General features: G+C 44.0%; 1 protein-coding gene across 7 annotated transcripts in view; it reads right to left on the reverse strand.

Annotated features, from left to right (window-relative positions):
• LOC139268821 (coronin-2B-like) overlaps positions 1-21,835 on the reverse strand; it is a 204,173-nt gene that overhangs the window by 54,691 nt on the left and 127,647 nt on the right. For all 7 annotated transcript variants that reach the window (XM_070887594.1, XM_070887569.1, XM_070887585.1 and 4 more), the window contains 2 exons: positions 12,589-12,705; positions 3,778-3,927 (listed from right to left, as the gene is read on the reverse strand). In XM_070887594.1, coding sequence (XP_070743695.1) covers positions 3,778-3,927; positions 12,589-12,705 — 267 coding nt within the window. The remainder of the gene's footprint in view (positions 1-3,777; positions 3,928-12,588; positions 12,706-21,835) is intronic.

Genomic DNA, 21,835 nt, shown 5'->3' on the forward strand with positions numbered 1-21,835 from the left:
TGAGTCATTATAGTGACCTACCATTCAATGTGTATTCCCTTGCCTTGTTAGCTCTCCCTAAATGTGACCTCACATTTCTCCGGATTGAATTCCATTTGCCACTGTTCTGCCCACCTGACCAGTACATTGATATCTCCCTGCAGTCTACAGCTTTCTTCATTATCAACCACACAACCAATTTTAGTATCATCTGCAAACTTCTTAATCATACATTCAAGTCTAAATCATTAATATATATCACAAAATGCAAGAGACCTAGCACGGATCCCCGCGGAACCCCACTGGAAACAGCCTTCCAGTCACAAAAACAACCATCAATCATTACCCTTTGCTTAAGAACACAAGAACATAAGAAATAGGAGCAGGAGTAGGCCATTTGGCCCCTCGAGCCTGCTCCGCCATTTAATAAGATCATGGCTGATCTGGTCTTGGGCTCAGCTCCACTTCCCTGCCTGCTTCCCATAACCCTTCATTCCCTATCATTCAAAAATGTATCTATCTCCACCTTAAATATATTCAATGACCCAGCCTCCACAGCTCTCTGGGCAAGAGAATTCCACAGATTTATGACCCTCTGGGAGAAGAAATACCTCCTCATCTCAGTTCTAAATGGGTAACCCCTTATTCTTAAACTATGCTCCCTAGTTCTAGATTCCCTCATGAGTGGAAATAGCCTCTCTGCATCTACCTTGTCGAGCCCCCTCAGTATCTTATACATTTCAATAAGATCACCTCTCATTAATCTAAACTCCAATGAGTATAGGCCCAACCTGCTCAACCTTTCTTCATAAATTAACCCCTTCATCTCAGGAATCAACCTAGTGAAAATTCTCTGAACAGCCTCCAATGTAAGTATATCCCTCCTTAAATAAGGAGACCAAAACTGTATGCAGTACTCCAGGTATGGTCTCACCAATACCCTGTGCATTTGTAGCAGGACTTCTCTGCTTTTATACTCTATCCCCCTTGCAATAAAGGCCAACATTCCATTTGCCTTCCTGATTACTTGCTACACTTGTATACTAACTTTTTGTGTTTCATGCACAAGGACCCCCAGGTCCCTCTGTACTGCAGCACTTTGAAATCTCTTTCCAATTAAATAATAATTTGCATTTTTATTTTTCCTGCCAACGTGGATAACCTCACACTTTTCCACATTGTACTCCATCTGCCAAATGTTTGCCCACTCACTTAGTCTGTTTATATCCCTTTGTAGATTCTTTGTGACCTCCTCACAACTTGCTTTCCCACCCATCTTTGTATCATCAGCAAACTTAGCTACATTACACTCGGTACCTTCATCCGTCATTAATATAGATTGTAAATAGTTGAGGACCCAGCACCGATCCCTACGGCACCCCACTAGTCACTGTTTCCTCTCACCTGAATCCTCCCCCCACTATTTAGTGTAAAGCCCTCTCTACAGTCCTAGTTATTCGATTCGCCAGGACACTAGTCCCAGCACAGTTCAAGTGAAGCCCGTCCCAATGGAACAGCTCCCCCTTACCCCAGTACTGGTGCCAATGCGCCAGGAATTGAAACCCATTTCTCCCACACCGGTCTTCGAGCCATGCGTTCATCTCTCTGATCTTATTTATCCTATACCAATTTGCTCTTGGCTCATGTAGTAATCCAGAGATTATTACCTTTGTGGTTCTGTTTTTTAATTTAGCCCCTAGCTGCTCATACTCCCTCAGCAGAATCTCTTTCCTTGTCCTACCCATGTCATTGGTACCTATGTGGACCACGACAACTGGATCTTTCACCTCCCACTCCAAGTTCCTCTCCAGCCCAGAGGAAATGTCCTTAACTCTGGCATCAGGAAGGCAACACAGCCTTCTGGACTTGCGCTCTCGGCTGCATTGACAGTATCTATCCCTCTAACTACACTGTCCACTACATTTCTTTTTACTCCACACCCCCCCCCCACCACACACTTAAATGGCCCCCTGTACCATGATGCTGTGGTCAGTTTGCTCATCCTCCCTGCAGTCCCTGATCCGGTGCATACAGGGAGTAGGAACCTCGTACCTGTTCGACAATTGCAAGGGCTGAGCCTTCTCCATCACTACCTCCTGGGTCCCCATACCTGCCTCGCTCGTAGTCACACCCACCTGTCCCTGACCATGGACCAAATTTGAATTATTTAACCTAAGGGGTATGACTGCCTCCTGGAACACAGCATCCAGGTAACTCTCCCCCTCCCTAAGGCTTTCTGCCTCCGAGCTAATTGTGGATCCTATGGGCTTTTACTTTCATGACTAGTCTGCCACGTGGGACCTTACAAAAGCCTTGCAACAAAAAAAAAAAATCGATAAACACGACATCAAACACAGTACCCTCATCGACCCTCCTTGTTACCGCCTTGAAAAATTCAATCAAGTTAAATTCAGACACGACCTTCCCTTAACAAATCCATGCTGACTGTCCTTGATTAATCCGTGTCTTTCTAAATGAAGATTTATTCTGTCCCTCAGAATTTTTTCTAATAATTTTCCCAACACGGAGATTAGGCTGACTGGCCTGTAATTACTTGGTCTACCCCTTCCTACCTTTTTAAACAAAGGTACAATGTTAGCAATGTTAGTACCACACCTGTAGCCAGAGAGGATTGGGTAATGGTGGTCAGAGCCTCTGTTATTTCCTCTTTTGCTTCTCTTAACAGCCTGGGATACATTTCATCCGGGCCTGGGGATTTATCCACTTTCAAAGCTGCTAAGCCACTTAATACTTCTTCTCACGCTATGTTTATTTCATCTAATATTTCACACTCCTCCCCGATTGCAATGTCTGCATTGCCCCTCTCTTTTGTGAAAACAGATGCAAAGTATTCATTAAGAACCATACCCACGTTTTCTGCCTCCACACACAGATTACATTTATGGTCTCTAATAGACCCTACTTTTTCTTTAGTTATCCTTGTTATGTTCAGAATAACTTCACAAGACTGTATGCTGTAAGCGCAAACTGTTGTGACCTTGGTCTCTTTAATGTAACTCCAGACTGAGGAAGCAGCACGGTAGACTGCCTTTTATACCTGCTGGCCCAGGGTGTGCAGGTGACCCTTGGGTCTCCCACAAGTGCACCCCCTGGTGGCAAGTCTTACGCATGGGTAAAGTTTACATACATAGCAATCCTCTTACTCTTAATGTATTTATAAAACATCTTTGGGTTTTCCTTGATTTTACTTGCCAACATTTTTTCATGCTCTCTCTTTGCTTCCCTAATTTTCTTTTTAGTTGCACCCCTGCACTTTTTATACTCCTAGAGTTTCTGCAGTATTGCTGAACTCGATGTTGAGTCCAGAAGGCTGTAAAGTGCAGAGTTAAAAGATGAGGTGCTGTTCCTCAAGCTTACGTTGAGCTTCATTGAAGCAGCGTAGGACAACAGTGCAAGGAGATGATATTCATGGATTATATGAATCACTTTCCTCCCAGTTGGCAGAGCTAGTTTAAGCTGCTTAACACAGGGCTCCCAGTGATAAGGTAGGTGTGAGGGGCTGTGGCAACATGGTGCAGGCATCATGAGGGGTTTAGATCTGTCCCAGCTCACAACATCGCCTCAATGAAACACAAGATATAAAAGACATAAAATCATAATTTCTCAGTGTACCGATGCAGAATTATTACTGTGCGATTGTCAGATAAGTGAAATCATACATTAAAACCAAATGCAATTTTTGAAGAGATTAGCTTTACATTTCTAGCTTTTGAAATACAGTCTAGATTCAATAACTGGAAATGTCTTGTTGAATGTTTTGGGAAATGGTTTCCTTACCCGGTAATCATATCCAGCACTGAACAAAATGTCTTTGGCCGTTGGATGCCATTCTACGATTCCCACTCGTCGCGAATGACACTGAAGGTCCAGTTTGGAATTTGTTATGTTTTTTGAGACTCCATATTTAGGGATTTCCCATATTTTAACCTGTCCCAAGAAAAAAAGTTATAAAATCGCATTAAAATCAAATCATAAAATCAGCTCTCGAGAGATTTGGCCATTTCTTCAGAGGCATGTTGAAAGAAGTTACAAGGGTTTTGCTGTTCGCCCAGTTAATGGCCCGGTGGATTTTGTTGTCAAATGGTGAGGCTAATGGCGCTCCCAGTTATTTATGTGCCAACGGTGCAGCAACTTCAGGCGAGGGGCAGATGGTTAAACCCAAAATATCCTGAATTTCTTGTCAGAGTTGCCCTGCTCCGCAATTAGCTTCGTGAAAACTGCATCTCGCTGCCTGCCTCACCATTGACATGCCTTGAATGGAGTGAAGCTGCTGTATATGCGCGGTAGAACAGAAGAACATAGAAATAGGAGCAGGAGGCGGCCACCTGGCCCCCTGAGCCTGCTCTGCCATTTAATATCATGGCTGATCTGATCATGGACTCAGCTCCACTTCCCTGCCCGCTCTCCATAACCCATTATTCCCTTATCGCTCAAAAATATGTCTATCTCCACCTTAAATATATTCAATAACCCAGCCTCCACAGCTCTGGGGTAGAAAATTCCATAGATTTACAACCCTCAGAAGAAATTTCTTCTCAGCTCAGTTTTAAATGGGCGGCCCCTTATTCTGAGACTACGGCCTAGTTTTTCCACTTTTTTTGCATCGATACCGCCCACTTAATGTCCATTTTAACGCTGAGATGAGGTATAACGCCCAGATATCACCCATTTAGCAACAAAATGGAAACTAACGCCCATGTATCGCTCACTTATCGCCCAGCGTTACTTTCGTTAACATGTAGTTAACGCCGAGAATTAATAATACAGCCCGCCCACTTTTTTTTTTGCCGTAAAGATCAGCATGGGTGAAACTAACGCCCATAATATCGCCGAGCGTTACTTTCGGCACCTCGGCCACATAGCGCCGAAAATATCGCATGCCGAAAAAAACGCTTTGAAAAAATTGCTCTCACCCTCGCGGTATGAAAGTCATGTTGTAAATCGGAGGTCGGTTCATATAAAATAAAGGCTGCTTCAACTTCTGGGGAGTTTAGGTGTACTGTGCAGTTCTTTTAAGGTGATTTGAACATCTGAACAAACATCTTATCATACTATGGACGATTTGAATTTATTTTAGGTGTTTTAGTAGGTAAATTTATTGTTTGTGGACAATAGGTATAATACTGATTGTGATTGTAATAGGGCCTGTAATTTCTCAGACTGTCTTGGTGACTATGCACATGCTGCAGACTAGAGATGGGAGAAGGTATATTCAAGAGCATTATGCGCCCAAAGAGGTGGCAAACTGAGGAGGAGGACGAGAACTTACACCCCACGCACTTACAGCGAGAAGCGGTCTTATCTGAGACAATGCGCAACAAGGTTATGTGAAATAAAAAAAAATTAATGAGAACATTTGTATAAAATAAAAATAACTGTAAAAAACAGCACCCCACCCCACAACAAATTGATAACATTTATATCATTCACATTTCAAACAAAACTTCATAATCATAGAACACAAATGCAAAAAAACAAGATACCCCCCTCCCCCTTCCCCCAAACCTCCCAACAAAATAGCAACATAAAAATACTGTGACCAATACAACTCCTGTGGCCATGCACCTCACTTTCCTTTCCACCACCCCCCCCGCTTCTCCTCCCCGCCTCAACCACTTCCCCTTCCCCTCCTGACTCCAAGCCACCTTGCCGAAGTGTTCCTCAGGCGCTGCTTCATTGGGGGAATGACGGCAGATCCGCTGGTTGGATGGATACAGGAGAGGACGGTCCCGAGGAGGGAACGTCCTCCGAGCCAGAAGCAAGACCTTCCTCCTGGCTCTCGTGTCGTTGGCAATGGGGGTGCGGCACCTTAGGGTGCAGTGCCACGCTCCGGGACCACTGGTAGCCCTCTGGCACCAGTGTTCCTGGCCATCACCTCCAGGGCCTCTGCCATCTGCGGCACGTACTCCGTCATGGTGGCGGAAATGCTGGCCAGCTGTTGGGATACGCCTCCCATTGTCTGGAGGATCTGCTGACCTATGTCAACACTCCACCTGGACAAGTGTATCATGTCCCCGCTCAGATCTGCCGCTCGTGGAGCAGACCTGCTGCGTCGAACCAAGCTCCGCTAGGTCGGCGCCGTGATGGAGACACCTCCGGTGCCCTACGGCAAGGTGCTTGGGCCCGCTACCTCCACAGTGGAGGAGGTCATGGCCACAGGAGCACGAGATGTAATCGGTGTCGAATGGATTATGGATGATGCAGGCTCCTCGAAGTCTGCACTGTTATCTGTGGAGAAGGCACCCAGCAGATCCATGGGTGAGAATCGGGGCTCCGCAGCACCAGGTGGACGATCCTCCGGCGAGTCCGGCCCCGGACCCCCAGCTTCTTGGCTCGGTGGTGTTGCATGGGGCCGCACTGCTGGCTGAGCGACAAAACATAAAATGAGGTTATTAGAGGAGAAGGGGGTGCTAGGGTCACAAGCTAATTCCAGCGCTACACACAGCATATGCACGACAAAAGCACCACGACTATCAAAATCATCACAGACATCACATTTCATGACCATATTCTGCATTACAATGATTTTCATGAGGCCATCATTATTTAGAGAACACTTATCAATCATCTACGATATATAATTGTTCGGATGAGTGGGTGTGACATCTATTGATTTTACAACACGCAATGGTGTATACTTTACTCACGTGGCACCACATCAGGTTCTGCTGTTTGCGTGGCCGACCGGGGGGTGGCTCCCAACTAGTGCCAGCACCCGCTCCTCGATGGCGGTGAGCTCGATGATGACTGGTGGCCCGCCGCTCGTTCGTCTCTACTCGGCCCTAGTCCTCAAAAGCTTCTTCTGTAAAAGGTAACACCAGCACGACATGGCATGAGATCACTGCGTGAGATCATTGTTAGGTACTGTCACAGAGACTGATACAATACATAACCGACAGATGTAATCATGATTATTACGAAACTTCTTGACCTAAAGACGTAGACCGTCAACGCAGGCTTTGAGTAAAACATTCCCGGTATAAGTACAAGACACCACATCTGATTTTAATCACTCATTACACTTACAATTCAAATGATATAAAAATATATAAGTACATGTAAATAAATGTAATACTTACTCTGGTGGATCCGACAATGTTGTTCCAGCGCTCGTGGCACTGGCTGCCCTCATGCGTCGCCGATGAGACCACCTCGGCTATGTCGGCCCATATCTTCTGGTAAACCTTTGACGTGGGCTTCCCACGCCCACCCCGGTTAATTGACCCCAGCGTGATTCCACCTCCTGCAGGAGGAAGGCATTTGCCTCGTCGGAGAATCTCTGAGCTCATTTTCGTCCTCACAATAGTTCCTCTCCCACCTCACTGCTTTCACCAGCGTCCTCAGTCTCCACAGCGTGCTGTGTCGACTCCTCCATCCCTTTCATTTTAACTATTTTTTTCCCCCCCCAAAACTCCGTGTGAACAACGTTATTTGTGCACTCAATTATTTTTGCTGCTGGTAAATCTTCCTCCTACCTCCCACAACAGCCAAACAACCAGACCACACACCCACACACGCTTTCACTTCCTCTCTGCTCTCTCTCTCTCCTCTTCTGCGCATGTATTGATAACCCCTGACGTCCTGAAACGTGGGAAACGACTGTTGTCATGGCGTTGCTATGGATACCGACAGTTTACGGCAGAAGGTCAAAAAAATTAACGCTATTGCCCATTTCACATCGCTCGTGGTAACGCCCATTTTATAAAGTGGAAAGTTGGGGTTTTGAAAATGGACGATAATCCGGCGATCTGAAAACCCATATTAACCTTCAACGTTGGAAAAAACGCCCATCTTTGGACGATCTGCACAAAAGTGGAAAGTCTAGCCCTTAGTCCCCTAGTTTTAGTTTCCCCTATGAGTGGAAATATCCTCTCTGCATTCACCTTGTCGAGCCCCCTCAGTATCTTATATGTTTCGATAAGATTATCTCTCATTCTTTTGAACTCCAATGAGTATAGGCCCAACCTACTCAACCTATCTTCATAAGTCAACCCCCTCATCTCCGGAATCAACCTAGTGAACCTTCTCTGAACAGCCATTGCAAGTATATCCTTCCTTAAATAGAGACCAAAACTGTACACAGTACTCTAGGTGTGGCCTCACAAATACCCTGTACTGTTGTAGCAGGACTTCTCTGCTTTTATACTTTATCCCCCTTGCAATAAAGGCCAACATTCCATTTGCCTTCCTGATTACTTGCTGTACCTGCAGACTAGCTTTTTGTGTTTCATGCACGAGGACCCCCAGGTCCCTCTGTATTGCAGCACTTTGCAATTTTTCGCCATTTAAATTATAATTTGCTTTTCTAATTTTTCTGCCCAAGTGGATAACCTCACATTTTCCCACATTGTACTCCATCTGCCAAATTTTTACCCACTCAATTAGCATGTACATATCCCTTTGCAGATTTTTTGTGTCCTCCTCACAATTTGCTTTCCCACCCATCTTTGTATCATCAGCAAATCTGGCTACATTACACTTGGTCCCTTCATCCAAGTCATTAATATAGATTGTAAATAGTTGAGGACCCAGCACCGATCCCTGCGGCACCCCACTAGTTACTGTTTGCCAACCGGAAAATGACCCATTTACCTCGACTCTCTGTTTTCTGTTAATTAGCCAATCCTCTATCCATGCTAATATATTACCCCCAACCCCATGAACTTTTATCGTGTGCAGTAATCTTTTATGCGGCACCTTATCGAATCGAAATACACCACATCCACTGGTTCCCCCTTATCCACCCTGCTCGTTACATCCTCAAAGAACTCCTGCAAATTTTTCAAACATGATTTCCCTTTCATAAAACCATGCTGACTCTGCTTGACTGCATTATGTTTTTGCAAATGTCCTGCTGCTGCTTCCTTAATAACAGATTCCAACATTTTCCCAACGACAGAGGTTAGGCGAACTGGTCTATAGTTTCCTGCTTTTTGTCTGCCTCCTTTTTAAAAAATGTTTTAAAGATATGAACCAAACACGCCACAGAAAGTTAAGTCTTGTCCATTCCAGTCTAAATATCCTTTTACTGCCAGTCAACCGCTTTGACACTGAAAATTAACTATTATAACTGTGGAGTCTCATTCCTTCAAGTTTTAATTGTTGGTGATATAAAAAATGTAAATTTTAAATGTTATTTCTCCTTCCCGTCTCTTCTTTTCTCTCTTTTAATCTAATCATTCTTTTCCTCTCTTTCTGAAACTGATTTGACATTGAATTCATCCACTCTAATTTACATTTCCTTCTCTGTTAGATGCCCTGCTGCTGCAAAATAAGGCCTGTCAAGTGCATATTGACATGACTGACTCATAGACTGAGCCACAGATTGGACCTCTGGTCTGTGCTGTTAACCATGGCAGCATTGGTTCTATGACTGGTTTTAATCCATTTGGTTCTCCAATAAAAATTTTGTAAAGGAGAGGGTTAGGATCTTTCCCTGCTCTGTGGTAATTGTACCTTGCAGATAGGCAGCTCTCTAAATAAAATATGACAGTCAGTGATTTCTATCTTCCAGCATATATATATACACAACATTCATTTTCATTGGAGAAGCATGTGTTAATAAGGGAGAGCCAGCATGGATTTGGCGAATTGTGTCTGGCTAATCTGATGGAGTTCTTTGATGAAGTAACAGAGAGTTGATGATGGTAGCGCAGTAGATGTTGTATATATGGACTATTAAAGGCAATTGGTAAAGTACCACAAAATAGATTTATTTCGGAAAATAGAAGGACATGGTATTAAAGGGATGGTGGTAACTTGGGTATGAAATTGACTAAGGGATGGATTTTTCTGACTGGAGAGAAGTCAGCATGGGGTTCCCCTGGGGTCAGTATTAAGATCATTGCTTTCCTTGTTAGATATAAATGATCTGGACTTGTATGTAGGGAGTACAATTTCAAAATTTGTGGATGATACAAAACTTAGCAATGTAGTAAATAATGTGAGCAGGCTAGTAGATTTCAGGAGGACATAGACAGACTGGTGAAATGGGCAGACACATGGCAGATGTAATTTAATGTGGATAAGTATGAGGCACTATGGGAGATCAAAACATTGGGGAGACAGTATAATCTAAAATGGTAGTATTTTGAGGGGGATGCATATTCACAAATCTTTGAAGGTGGCAGGGCAAGTTGATAAGGTGGTTGAGGAACCGTATGGGATACTTGGCTTTGTAAATAGGGGCATTGAATACTAAAACAAGGAAGTCATGCTAAACCTTTACAAATCTCTGGTTAGGCCTCAAGCTGGAGTATTGTGTACAATTCTGGGCACCACACTTTAGGGAAGATAAGTTGATAAATGCAAGTACGTTTTTCTTCACGTTGTTTGCTAAGGGATGATCGTAATATACATCCCTGGGCTCAGTGCTAAAAGATTCTGAAAAGCAAATAGGAATTCCTTTTTTAAATCCTCAATTAATAACACATCATAGAACATTATTGAAAATATATTTTCCTTTACTTACATCTATGATCTAGATTAGCTAAATACATTTAGTATATATTTTTAAGTTATTCACAAGACACTTAATCCAATGCACTTTAATGTTATGAGATGTGCTTATGTGATATTAATTCATTGCTTCAAATTGTTCGACACTTGCAATCACCATGCAACTCTAAATGCTCTTTCCACACACACTCAAAGTCATAAAGGTGTTCTTCGCTGTTCAAGTGTACATAACAGAAAAAAAATCAGAAATGAAGCAAAAAGCTTCACTGAGATCCAGTGAAAGAAACTCAGGCTAATTGATAATTTCCCATGCCTCCGTTATACTTTCCTAAGCTCCTTATAATAGCATTGAAATATTGTGCTATGTTTGATTCATGTTTTGTATTACCTATAAAATTGTAATTGTAAAATTGTAAAAGGAACAAACATTCTTACGAGCTTAAAAAAACGAAAAAGGCAAAGGGCAATGAAAGACCACTCAGCCATCAAGCCTCTTATGTTAACTCACCCAACCTCACAACCAATTGCACCTTGAACCCTAATGTCTTTGAATTTTTCAAAAAATCATTCCCGGGATGTGGGCATCGCTGGTAAGGCCAGCATTTATTGTCCATCCCTAATTTCCCTTGAGAACATGGTGGTGAGCCACCCTCTTGAACCGTGCAGTCACTGTGATGAAGGTACATCTGTTTTTATTCTTATTATAGTTTTTTGTACTGGTTTTAATCGAATTGAGTGGCTTGCTGGGCCATTTCAGAGGACAGTCAACCACATTACACTGGGTCTGGAGTCACATATAGGCCAGACTGGGAAGGATGGCAGATTTCCTTCTCTAAAGGACACAGTGAACCAAATGGGTTTTTAATGACAATCCGGTAGTTTCATGGTCACCATTACCAATAGTAGCTTTTCAATCCTGATTTATTTAATTAACTGAATTTAAACTCCCCAGCTGCTGTGGTGGGATTTGAAATCATGTCTCCAGATCATTAGTCCAGTAACATGATCACTATACTACCATACTCTCATCACCATAGCTGGCCGATCACTGTAAACATTTACCGGCCTTTGGGTAAAGACAAATCTTTCTAAAGCGTATTTTATTTTTATTTTTAATTTATGTTTGTGAATGTTTCCTTGTTCTATTGGCCTGATTGAGTTGAAAATATTCTGGATTTACCTCATTTATGCAATGCAATACTTTATATACAACAACAACTTACATTTATATAGCACCCTGAACATGGTAAAACATCCCAAGGCACTTTATAGGAGCATTATCAAACAAAATTCAACACGAGCCACATCAGGAGATATTAGGACATATGCCCAAAAGCTTGGTTAAAGAGGTATGTTTTAAGGAGCCTCATACAGGATGAGCGAGAGGTAGAGAGGTTTAGGGAGGGAATTCCAGAGCCGAGGCAGCTGAAGGCACAGCCGCCAATGGTGGACAATGAAAACTGGGAATGCACAAGAGGCCAGAATTGGAGGAGTGTCGAGATCTTGGGAAGATTGTAGGACTGGAGGAGGTTACAGAGGTAGGGAGGGAAGGGGCATTTGAAAACAAGGGATAAGAATTTTAAAATTGAGGTGTTGCCAGACCGAGAGGCAAGGTTAGCGTGTGATGGGTGAACGATACTTAGTGCGAGTTAGGATATGGGTAGCAGAGCTTTGGATGAGTTCAAGTTTACGGAGGGTGCAAGGTAGAGGCCGGTCAGGCGAACGTTGGAATAGTCTAGTCTAGAGGTAACAGAGGTATGGATGAGGGTTTCAGCAGCAGAGGAGCTGAGGCAGGGATGGTGATGGGTGATGTTACCGTAAAGAAGATTCCCCTCAACCTCCTTCTTTATAGATGGTAAACTTAAACTGCTCTCATCTTGCCTCATAGCTTATCCCTTTTGTAATTTGCATCATTCTTGCTGCTCTTCTCTAGACCTTTGCCAATACATGTAATGCCCCACATTCTAACCTGGATCCATGTGGATTTCACTTTAGTGAGCCTTTCATGCGGAACTTTGTTAAAAAGACTTCTGGAAGTCCAAATAAACAAAATCAAAAAAGGCTTCCACGATTAATTATCTTTGTCTGTCAGGCAGAACTAGATGGAAATAAGAGGAGCCAAAGACTTACTGTGCTGTCTTCAGAGCTGGAAGCAATGATGTAGTCATCAAATGGATTCCATTTGATGTCCAGCACATTTCCTTTGTGACCACAGACCTTTGGCTGAAGTGGATCAATTTTTCCAGTCTATTAACAGAACAATATTCATGTTAATTTCTTTGCCACTCAAAACCCTGCAAAGTACAGAACAGAAATAAATGGTCATGTCAAACCATTCTAACAAGCTCACGTTGCACCATCGCCCAGAAGGGCAGCAATAATCGGTCATGAAACATTACGGGAAACTCAAGACAATTCCGCAGCAGTATTTGGTAGAGTGACTTGCCCACAGCCTCCACTAATGACATCCTAAAATGCTTTTATCAAAAGCAAACACAAGTGAATACAGGGTCAATAGAATACTCTCTCTAATGCAGATAATAAGGCTGAGTTCTATTCCTGTTGATACCAAAAATATAATAATTATTATGCGACTCTCATCTACTTTTGGTGTTCACATCAGGGTGACGAGCTCCATTGGGACATTGAAAAGGACATGCATTTATATAGCACCTTTCACAATCTCAGGACTTCCCAAACTGCTTTACAGCCAATGAAGTACTTTTAAAGTGTAGTCACTGTTGTGATGTAGGAAACACAGCAATCAATATTGCACAGCAAGCTCCCACAAACAACAATGTGATAATGACCAGATAATCTCTTTTTTTGGAGGTGCTGGTTGAGGGATAAATATTAGCCAGGACACCGGGGATAACTCCGCTGCTCTTCTCTGAAATAGTGCCATGGGATCTTTTGTGTCCACCTAAGGGGTAGACAGGGCCTCGCTTTAACATCTCATCCGAAAGACGGCACCTCCAACAGTGCAGCACTCCCCCAGTAATGTTCTGGGAGTGTCAACCTAGATTTGCTACTCACTAGAGTGGGACTTGAACCCACGACCTTCTGATTCTGAGGCAGAATGTCACCCACTGAGCTGAGCCAAGGCTGACACCCCCTTAGGGAGGTGATGCCCTCAAACACCACACAAATGGGGAAACCATTTTCTCTGCACTGCACAAAGCCGAGGAGCTAAATCGCACTAGGCAGTTAAAAGAAAATTCACAAATTGCCCCACTAAAGCAGCCACGTGAGCTCACCGCAGCCAAGGTAGAGAGAGCCATATTTTATTGTTAAAATGGCACCATAACTTGACAACTTGGATGTCACTTCTGCTATGTGCCCACAATATGCGTTAATTCAGTTGCTGAAATATTTATGCCCCCAAAAATTACAATATTTAAATCAGTCCGGGGACCAAAAATTAGCAAAGCCAGAGAGTGTAACTAATTTGTGCTGGTGAAAACCCAACACTCTATTTTCTATATATTTGATTTTCTACTGTATTATCCTTAAATTTGCTCGCAGCCTTGGAGTCATATTTGATCCTGAAATGAGCTTTCGACCACATATCTGCCTATTTCCACCTCCGACATTGCCCATCTCCGCCCATGCCTCAGCTCATCCGCTGCTGAGGCCCTCATCCATGCCTTTGTTACCTCTACGCTGGACTATTCCAACGCACTCCTGGTTGACCTCCCACACTCTACCCTACATAAACTAGAGGTGATCCAAAACTCAGCTGCCCGTGTCCTAACTCGCACCAAGTCCCGCTCACCCATCACCCATGCTCACTGACCTACATTGGTTTCTGGTTAAGCAACGCCTCGATTTCAAAATTCTCATCCTTATTTTCAAATCCCTCCATGGCCTCGCCCCTCTCTATCCCTGAAATCTGCCCCTCCCCCACCCCACCCCCCCAAGATGTCTGCGCTCCTCTAATTCTGCCCTCTTAAGCATCCTTGAATGTAATCGCTCAAACAGTGGTGGCCCGTTCCTCTGTTGCCTAGGCCCAAACTCTGGAACTCCCTCCCTAAACCTCTCCGCCTCTCTATCTCTCTCTCTGCTCCTTCAAGACGCTCCTTAAAACATAGCTCTTTGACCAACTGCTCTAATTTCTACTTATGCGGCTCGGTGTCAAATTTTTATCGCATAATACTCTGAAGCCACTTGGGACGTTTCACTATGTTAAAGGCGCTATATAAATAAAAGTTATTGTTGTCATATGCCTCTTTAAATATAATTTTAATTGAAGTTTCTCTAACTTCTTGTGGGAATATATCCAGTCTGTAACCTAATCACCTCCTGTTTCCCATTGTTTGTCCATGGTCATTTTTGTGCTTATTTTTATTTCCAATTGATCTGGACTTGTTGCTTTTTAAAAATTAATTGTTTGGGATGTGGCCGTCTCGGGCAAGGCCGACATTTATTGCCCATCCCTTACAGCTCTCGAGAAGATGATGGTGAGCTTTCTTGAACCGCCGCAGTCCCTATGCTGATGGTAGTCCCATGATTGTGCTAGATAGGGAATTCTAGGATATTGACCTAGCGACAAGGAAAGAACGGTGATATATGTCCAAGTCAGGATGGTACACGACTTGTAAGGGAACTTGGGAGATGATGTTGTTCCCACGACATTGATGCTCTGATCTTTCTCAGTGGTAGAGGTCGCAAGGGAGGGAGATGGTGTTAAAGTTGCTGCAATGCACCCTATAGATTACCAATGCTGCAGCCACAGTGCATGGGTGAGGCATATCGCATCCAATAGCAGAGGCACCAATCAAGCAAACTGCTCTGTCCAGGATGTTGTTGAACTTCTTGGGTTTTGTTGTGGCTGCACCCATCCATGTGAATGGTGAGAATTCCAACATGCTCTTGACTTGAACATTGTAGACAGTGAAGAGGCTTTGAGGGTTAGGAAGTGAGCTACTCATCACAGATTACTCAGCTTTTGCACTGCTCTTGTAGTCATGCAGTCGATAGGGCTGGGTCCAGTTTAGCTTCTGGTTAATGGTGACTTCAAGGTGGTAGACTCAGCAATGGTAGTGTCGTTGGAAGGTCCAAAGTGAGATGGCTGGGCTTTCTCTTGTTGGAAATGGTTATTGTCTGGGGCAATATGTGCCACAAATTTTACTTGCCAGTTGTCAGTTTAAACCTGGATGTTGTCCAAGTCTTGCTTCATTATTGGAGGATTTGTGACTGGAGCGGAGCATCATCATCATCATCATCATTGGCAGTCCCTCGGAATCGAGGAAGACTTCCTTCCACTCTTGAAGTGAGTTCTTTGGTGACTGAACAGTCCAATACGAGCGCCACAGACTGTCATAGGTGGGACAGACATTTGCCGAGGGAAGAGTTGGGTGGGACTGATTTGCCACATGCTCCTTCCGCAGCCTGCGCTTGACCTCTTCACGCTCTCGCCGTTGAGATTCGAAGAGCTCAACTCCCTCCCGAACGCACTTTCTCCACCTAGCGCGGTCTTCGGCCAGGGACTCCCAGGTGTCAGTGGTGATGTCGCACTTTACCAGGGACTCTGCCCACCTTTGGCTCGTTTGCCGTGAAGGAGCTCTGCATAGAGCATTTGCTTAGGGAGTCTCATGTCTGGCATGCAAACCATGTGGTCTGCCCAGCGAAGCTGATAGTGTGTGGTCAGCTTTGCTGACTGTGCGTAATAATCAGCGAACAGTTCCATTCCTGACCTTATGAAGCAAAGGAAGTCATCAATGAAGCAGCTGAAGATGGTTGGGTCCAAGATGCTTGCCTGAAGAACTCCTGCAGTGATGACCCAGGGCTATGATTACCAGCCTCCGACAACCACATCCATCTCCTTTTGCACCAGGTCTGATTCCAGCCACTTGAGGGTTTTGCCTTTGACCCCTGTTGACTTGAGTTTTGTTAAGGCTCCTTCATGCGAGAGGATTCGAGTCTAAGAGCAGGGAGGTCTTACTACAGTTGTACAGGGCCTTGATAAGGCCACACCTGGAATATTGTGTACAGTTTTGGTCTCCTAGTCTGAGAAAGGACATTCTTGCTATTGAGGGAGTGCAGCGAAGGTTCACCAGATGGATTCCCGGAATGACAGGACTGACATATGAAGAAAGACTGGATCTTTCTTGTATTCAATGGAATTTAGAAGAATGAGAGGGGATCTCTCAGAAACATATAAAATTGACGGGATTGGACAGCTTAGATGCAGGAAGAATGTTCCCGATGTTGGGGAAGTCCACAACCAGGGGTCCCAGTCTAAGGATAAGGGGTAAGCTAGTTAGGATCGAGATGAGGAGAAACTTCTTCACTCAGAGTTTTTAACCTGTGGAATTCTCTACCACAAAGTTGTTGGGACCAGTTCGCTAGATATATTCAAAAGGGAGTTAGATGTGGCCCTCACGGCTAAAGGGATCAAGAGGTATGGAGAGAAAGCAGGAAAAGGGTACTGAAATGCATGATCAGCCATGATCATATTGAATGGTGGTGCAGGCTCAAAGGGCCGAATGGCCTGCTCCTGCACCTATTTTCTCTGTTTCTATGTCATGTTCAGTCGAATTCTGCCTTGTTGTCGAAGGAAGCTCCTCTCACCTCTTGCCAATTATATTGGAAGCCCCCATAGCATTAACACTGACCTTGAGAGGCAAAGTTTCCAACAAGTCATGGTTCAAAAGATCATGCTGATCTTTGTGTGCTTAAGTGCACACTAACCACATCGGAATTTGAGAAGTTGTCCAGATCCCTTCCATGCTTCACTCCATTCTGTAGACATCCAATGTCTGCTTCCATATCTGCGTAAATTACTATCAGCTAATTTCTCATGATCAACCAGGAAAAGGCACTTAATTGTTGGCAGAAAATCTACAGATTTAGCCCTCAGTAATTACTTAAAATGGATTTTGGATGTTTATCCGTCAAAAAATTGCACAATATGAAACAGAAAATAGAACGAAAACACAAAGGGGTGGAAATTCGATGCTGCCCGCATTAAGGCAGTGACACCGCCTGTCCGCTAACTTCAGCGCCAGGCGGTATCTACTGCCTCAATGTACGATATTCAGTTGTTTTGCCCCAAGAGGAAAGTGGAATGTTAAGAGAATTGTTCCACACTCCTCTGCGGGCGCTAGCGGAGCGGTAGCGTAGGAGGCCTACTCAATTTTTTGTCGCTAGGATGTCGGCGTCCTGGCGCCTGAAGAGGGAAAAGAAAATCCTTGTGGAAAATTTCAATGACCTACACCCACTGCTTTGTTTTTTTCTGTTTGCCACTGCTGCCACAAATAAATAGAAGTTAACAAAATTAAGTTTCATCACTTACCTTGCACTCCGGACTATACTGCCACCGGACCATCGATGTATTGACTGCTTTCCCTGTTGGAAGTAGTGGTAGGCGAAAGCAGTCAGGTTCGTGACTGCGGCGCTATGGGGGCATTGCATAAACGGTGACATCACCAAGTGGGCAGTGCTAGCGAGTGCAGCGCAAACTGTCAGCACCGTCGCTAAACCTTCACCGAAGTTTGCGGCAGGCGCCGACAGCGGGGCACTCAGGCAGTGTTTGGCACCCCGTCAGCACCCCTCTGGAGCACTCATGGGTGGCGCTAACCCACCGAATTTCACCCCCAAAGACTTCAATTCAAATCAGTCATCTCCTAATTAATGATTTCCATTTCCTCAGTATGACTGTTAATGCGATGGTTACAACATTTGCATAAATTCCCATCAACTCTATTTTAAACATAGATATTAAGCCCTTTATTTTAAACACAAGTATTTTTTTTTAAACGAAATGTACCCAAGTAAACCATAACATAAATGATTTCATATTTTAGAGCCAGAATGCATAATTAGGACAGTCTCCTTATTACTACAAATGTAAAGCAAACAGAAAAAAACAAAGACATCTCCATCATAGTGTATATTATCCTATTCCAAATTGTACCCATCAGAGCTTTCTCTATCCCAGTTTGGTATTTACAGCATAGGAACAGGCCATTTGGCTCAACTGGTCTGTGCCGGCGTTTATGCTCCACACGAGCCTCCTCCCACCGCTTCATCTAACCCTATCAGTATATCCTTCTATTCCAATGTCCCTCTTCTACTTATCTAGCTTCCCCTTAAATGCATCTATGCTATTCGCCTCAAGCACTCCCATGTTGTTTCAGTATTGCCACTTGGGTATCAGTGAAGTACTCATATAAATTTTGATACAGAAAGAAAATCCTCAGCCCACTGTGTACAAATGATTGCACGCCCGATTTATTTTGTGCGTCAGCCATGGCTCAGTGGGTAGCACTCTCGCCTCTGAGTCAGAAGGTTGTGGATTCAAGTCCCGTGCCAGAGACTTGAGCACAAAAATCAAGGTCGACACTCCTGGGCAATGCTATGGGAGTGATGCACTGTTGGAGGGTGCCATCTTTCGGATGAGATGTTAAACCAATGTCAGCTCTCATGTGGACGCAAAATATCCCATTCCACTATTTCAAAGAAGAGCAGGGGAGTTATCCCCGATGTCCTGGCCACTATTTATCCCATCAACATTACTGAAAAAAAGATGATCTGCTTATCACATTGCTATTTGTGGGGGCTTGCTGTTCATTACACCAGTGACGACACTTCAAAAGTCCTTCACTGGCTGTAAAGCACATTGGGACATCCTGAGGTTGTGAAAGGCACTGTATAAATGCAAGTCTTTCTTTCTTTCTATTTTTCTCCATTGAGGTGGAAAAATCAGACTCGGTATAAAACAGGCTGCCGATTCGCTATGAGCCCAACTCACGTTACTTTCAAGGGCCAATTTCACTCCCCCTCTCCCCCTGCACCCCCCACCCCACCCCACCGCCTCCACCACCATATGTCACAAGGCATAAAGCTGCCCATCAAAGATTTCAACTGATCCAAGTAACTGCAGACTGTGGATGGTATATCCATGTTGACGTACATCAGCATTAGTTGCAATCGTACTGATGATTAATTTAGTTAGAACCACAAATCAAAAGGATTAGAGACTAAAAAAAAAAAGAGAAGCCTGAGGGGTAGGTAACCTGTTAGATGTCTTTGGGGAGACATGAAGAATTGGGCCCAAGTTTGCCCCTCCGGTTAAAACGGCACACTTTGCGCAGACTTTGTACACGAAAAACGGCACCAAAAACTTACCTCGGTCTTCTCCCCGCTCCTTAGAACATCACAGGCCTTGGCATAGCACAGCACAAGCAGGGGGGGGGGGGGGGGGGGGAGCCAGATCCCAGCACTGAAAACAGTGCCGGGACCTCTGAACATGCGCGCTAGAGTGTACGCGCATGTGCAGTAGCTCCTCACTCCCAGATTCTCTGCATGTGCTCCTCAGGCTGTGTGGGAGGGGCCCAAAGCACGCCACCCCTAGCCCTGGCCGAATGGGCTCCCTTATCGGCGGCTAGAATGTGCAGAGCTTGCTATAGACTCTGTGCAACAGTACCCAGCTGCTAGTGTTTTACTGCAGTAAAGCTTTGCTGAAGGTAGGACTTCTATTTTTTATTTGTTTATTTATTTATTGACTGATTATGTGGTCCTAAATTCTTGTTTGATTTACATTCAAGTTTACTCTTCATCTGCTTTCAAAAGGAATTCTGTAAAATAGTTTGGCTGAAACTCTCACTTACAGGACTTGCTATAATGTGTTTGCTAGTTTACTAATCCATTTTTAATCTGGTTGTTTAGTGCTTTGTAAGCCGTGGTGCTAGGTGCACGTCCTCTCAACTTCCTTGTATTTTTTATTTGTTATTGAATGCTTATTTTTGTGCTTTGTTTAGTGTTTGGTGCTTTAAATGTACTTATGTGTCTTTAATGTTGTTGTGAAGGTGCTTAAGTGCTTTGCAAGGTCCTCTCACTTCCCTTCCAACCCCCTATCTCTGGCTACCTGCGCTGATTTCTTAGCTTACCGCAAGGTTTTTCTGTGTGGCCACAAATGTTGGCCAAAGTTAGTTTGGAGTAACTTTTAGCTGTCTAAACAGATGCAAGTGGCTGGTAACGCCCCCTTGTGAAAAAAAAACTAAACTAAAAAAAAAACTAACTAACTCACTTACACTGGAGCAAATTAAATAGGCAGAATTGCGATTTTTAAGATACTTCAAAAAAAATCTAGTTGCTCCAAAAAAAAACAGAACAACTCCTGGGCAAACTTGGGCCCATTGTTTCCACTTGCAAGGGAGATCAAAACTAGAGGCCATTAACAGAAGATAGTCATTAATAAATCAAATAAGGAATTCAGGAGAAACTTCTTTAATCAGTGAGTGGTGAGAATGTGGAACTCGCTACCATAGAGAGGTTGAAGCAAATTACATTGATGCATTTAAGGGGAAGCTAGATAAGGAGAAAGGAATAGAAGGTTATGCTGATAGGCTTAGATGAAGAAGGGTGAGAGGAGGCTTGTGTGGAGCAAAAATGTTGGCATGGACCCATTAGGCTGAATGGCCTGTTTCTATAGAAACATAGAAACATAGAAAATAGGTGCAGGAGTAGGCCATTTGGCCCTTCGAGTCTGCACCACCATTCAATAAGATCATGGCTGATCATGCAACTTCAGTACCCCATTCCTGCTTTCTCTCCATACCCCTTGATCCCTTTCGCCGTAAAGGCCACATCTAACTCCCTTTTGAATATATCTAACGAACTGGGCTCAACAACTTTCTGTGGTAGCGAATTCCACAGGTTCACAATTCTCTGAGTGAAGAAGTTTCTCCTCATCTCGGTCCTAAATGGCTTACCCCTTATCCTTAGACTGTGACCCCTGGTTCTGGACTTCCCCAACATCGGGAACATTCTTCCTGCATCTAACCTGTCCAATTCCGTCAGAATTTTATATGTTTCTATGAGATCCCCTCTCATTCTTCTAAATTCCTGTGAATATAAGCCTAGTCGATCCAGTCTTTCTTCATATGTCAGTCATGCCATCCCGGGAATCAGTCTGGTAAACCTTCGCTGCATTCCCTCAATAGCAAGAATGTCCTTCCTCAGATTAGGAGAGCAAAACTGTACACAATATTTAAGGTGTGGCCTCACCAAGGCCCTGTACAATGGCAGTAAGACCTCCCTGCTCCTGTACTCAAATCCTCTTGCTATGAAGGCCAACATGCCATTTGCCTTCTTCACCACCTGATGTACCTGCATGCCAACTTTCAATGACTGATGTACCATGACACCCAGGTCTCGTTGCACCTCCCCTTTTCCTAATCTGTCACCATTCAGATAAGATTTTGCCTTCCTGTTTTTGCCACCAACGTGGATAACCTCACATTTATCTACATTAGACTGCATCTGCCATGCATTTGCCCACTCTCCTAACTTGTCCAAGTCATCCTGCAACCTCTTAGCATCCTCCTCACAGCTCACACTGCCACCCAGCTTAGTGATAGAGATATTACAT

The sequence above is a fragment of the Pristiophorus japonicus genome, chromosome 1 (assembly GCF_044704955.1).
Source record: "Pristiophorus japonicus isolate sPriJap1 chromosome 1, sPriJap1.hap1, whole genome shotgun sequence".
NCBI classification, from domain to species: domain Eukaryota; kingdom Metazoa; phylum Chordata; class Chondrichthyes; family Pristiophoridae; genus Pristiophorus; species Pristiophorus japonicus.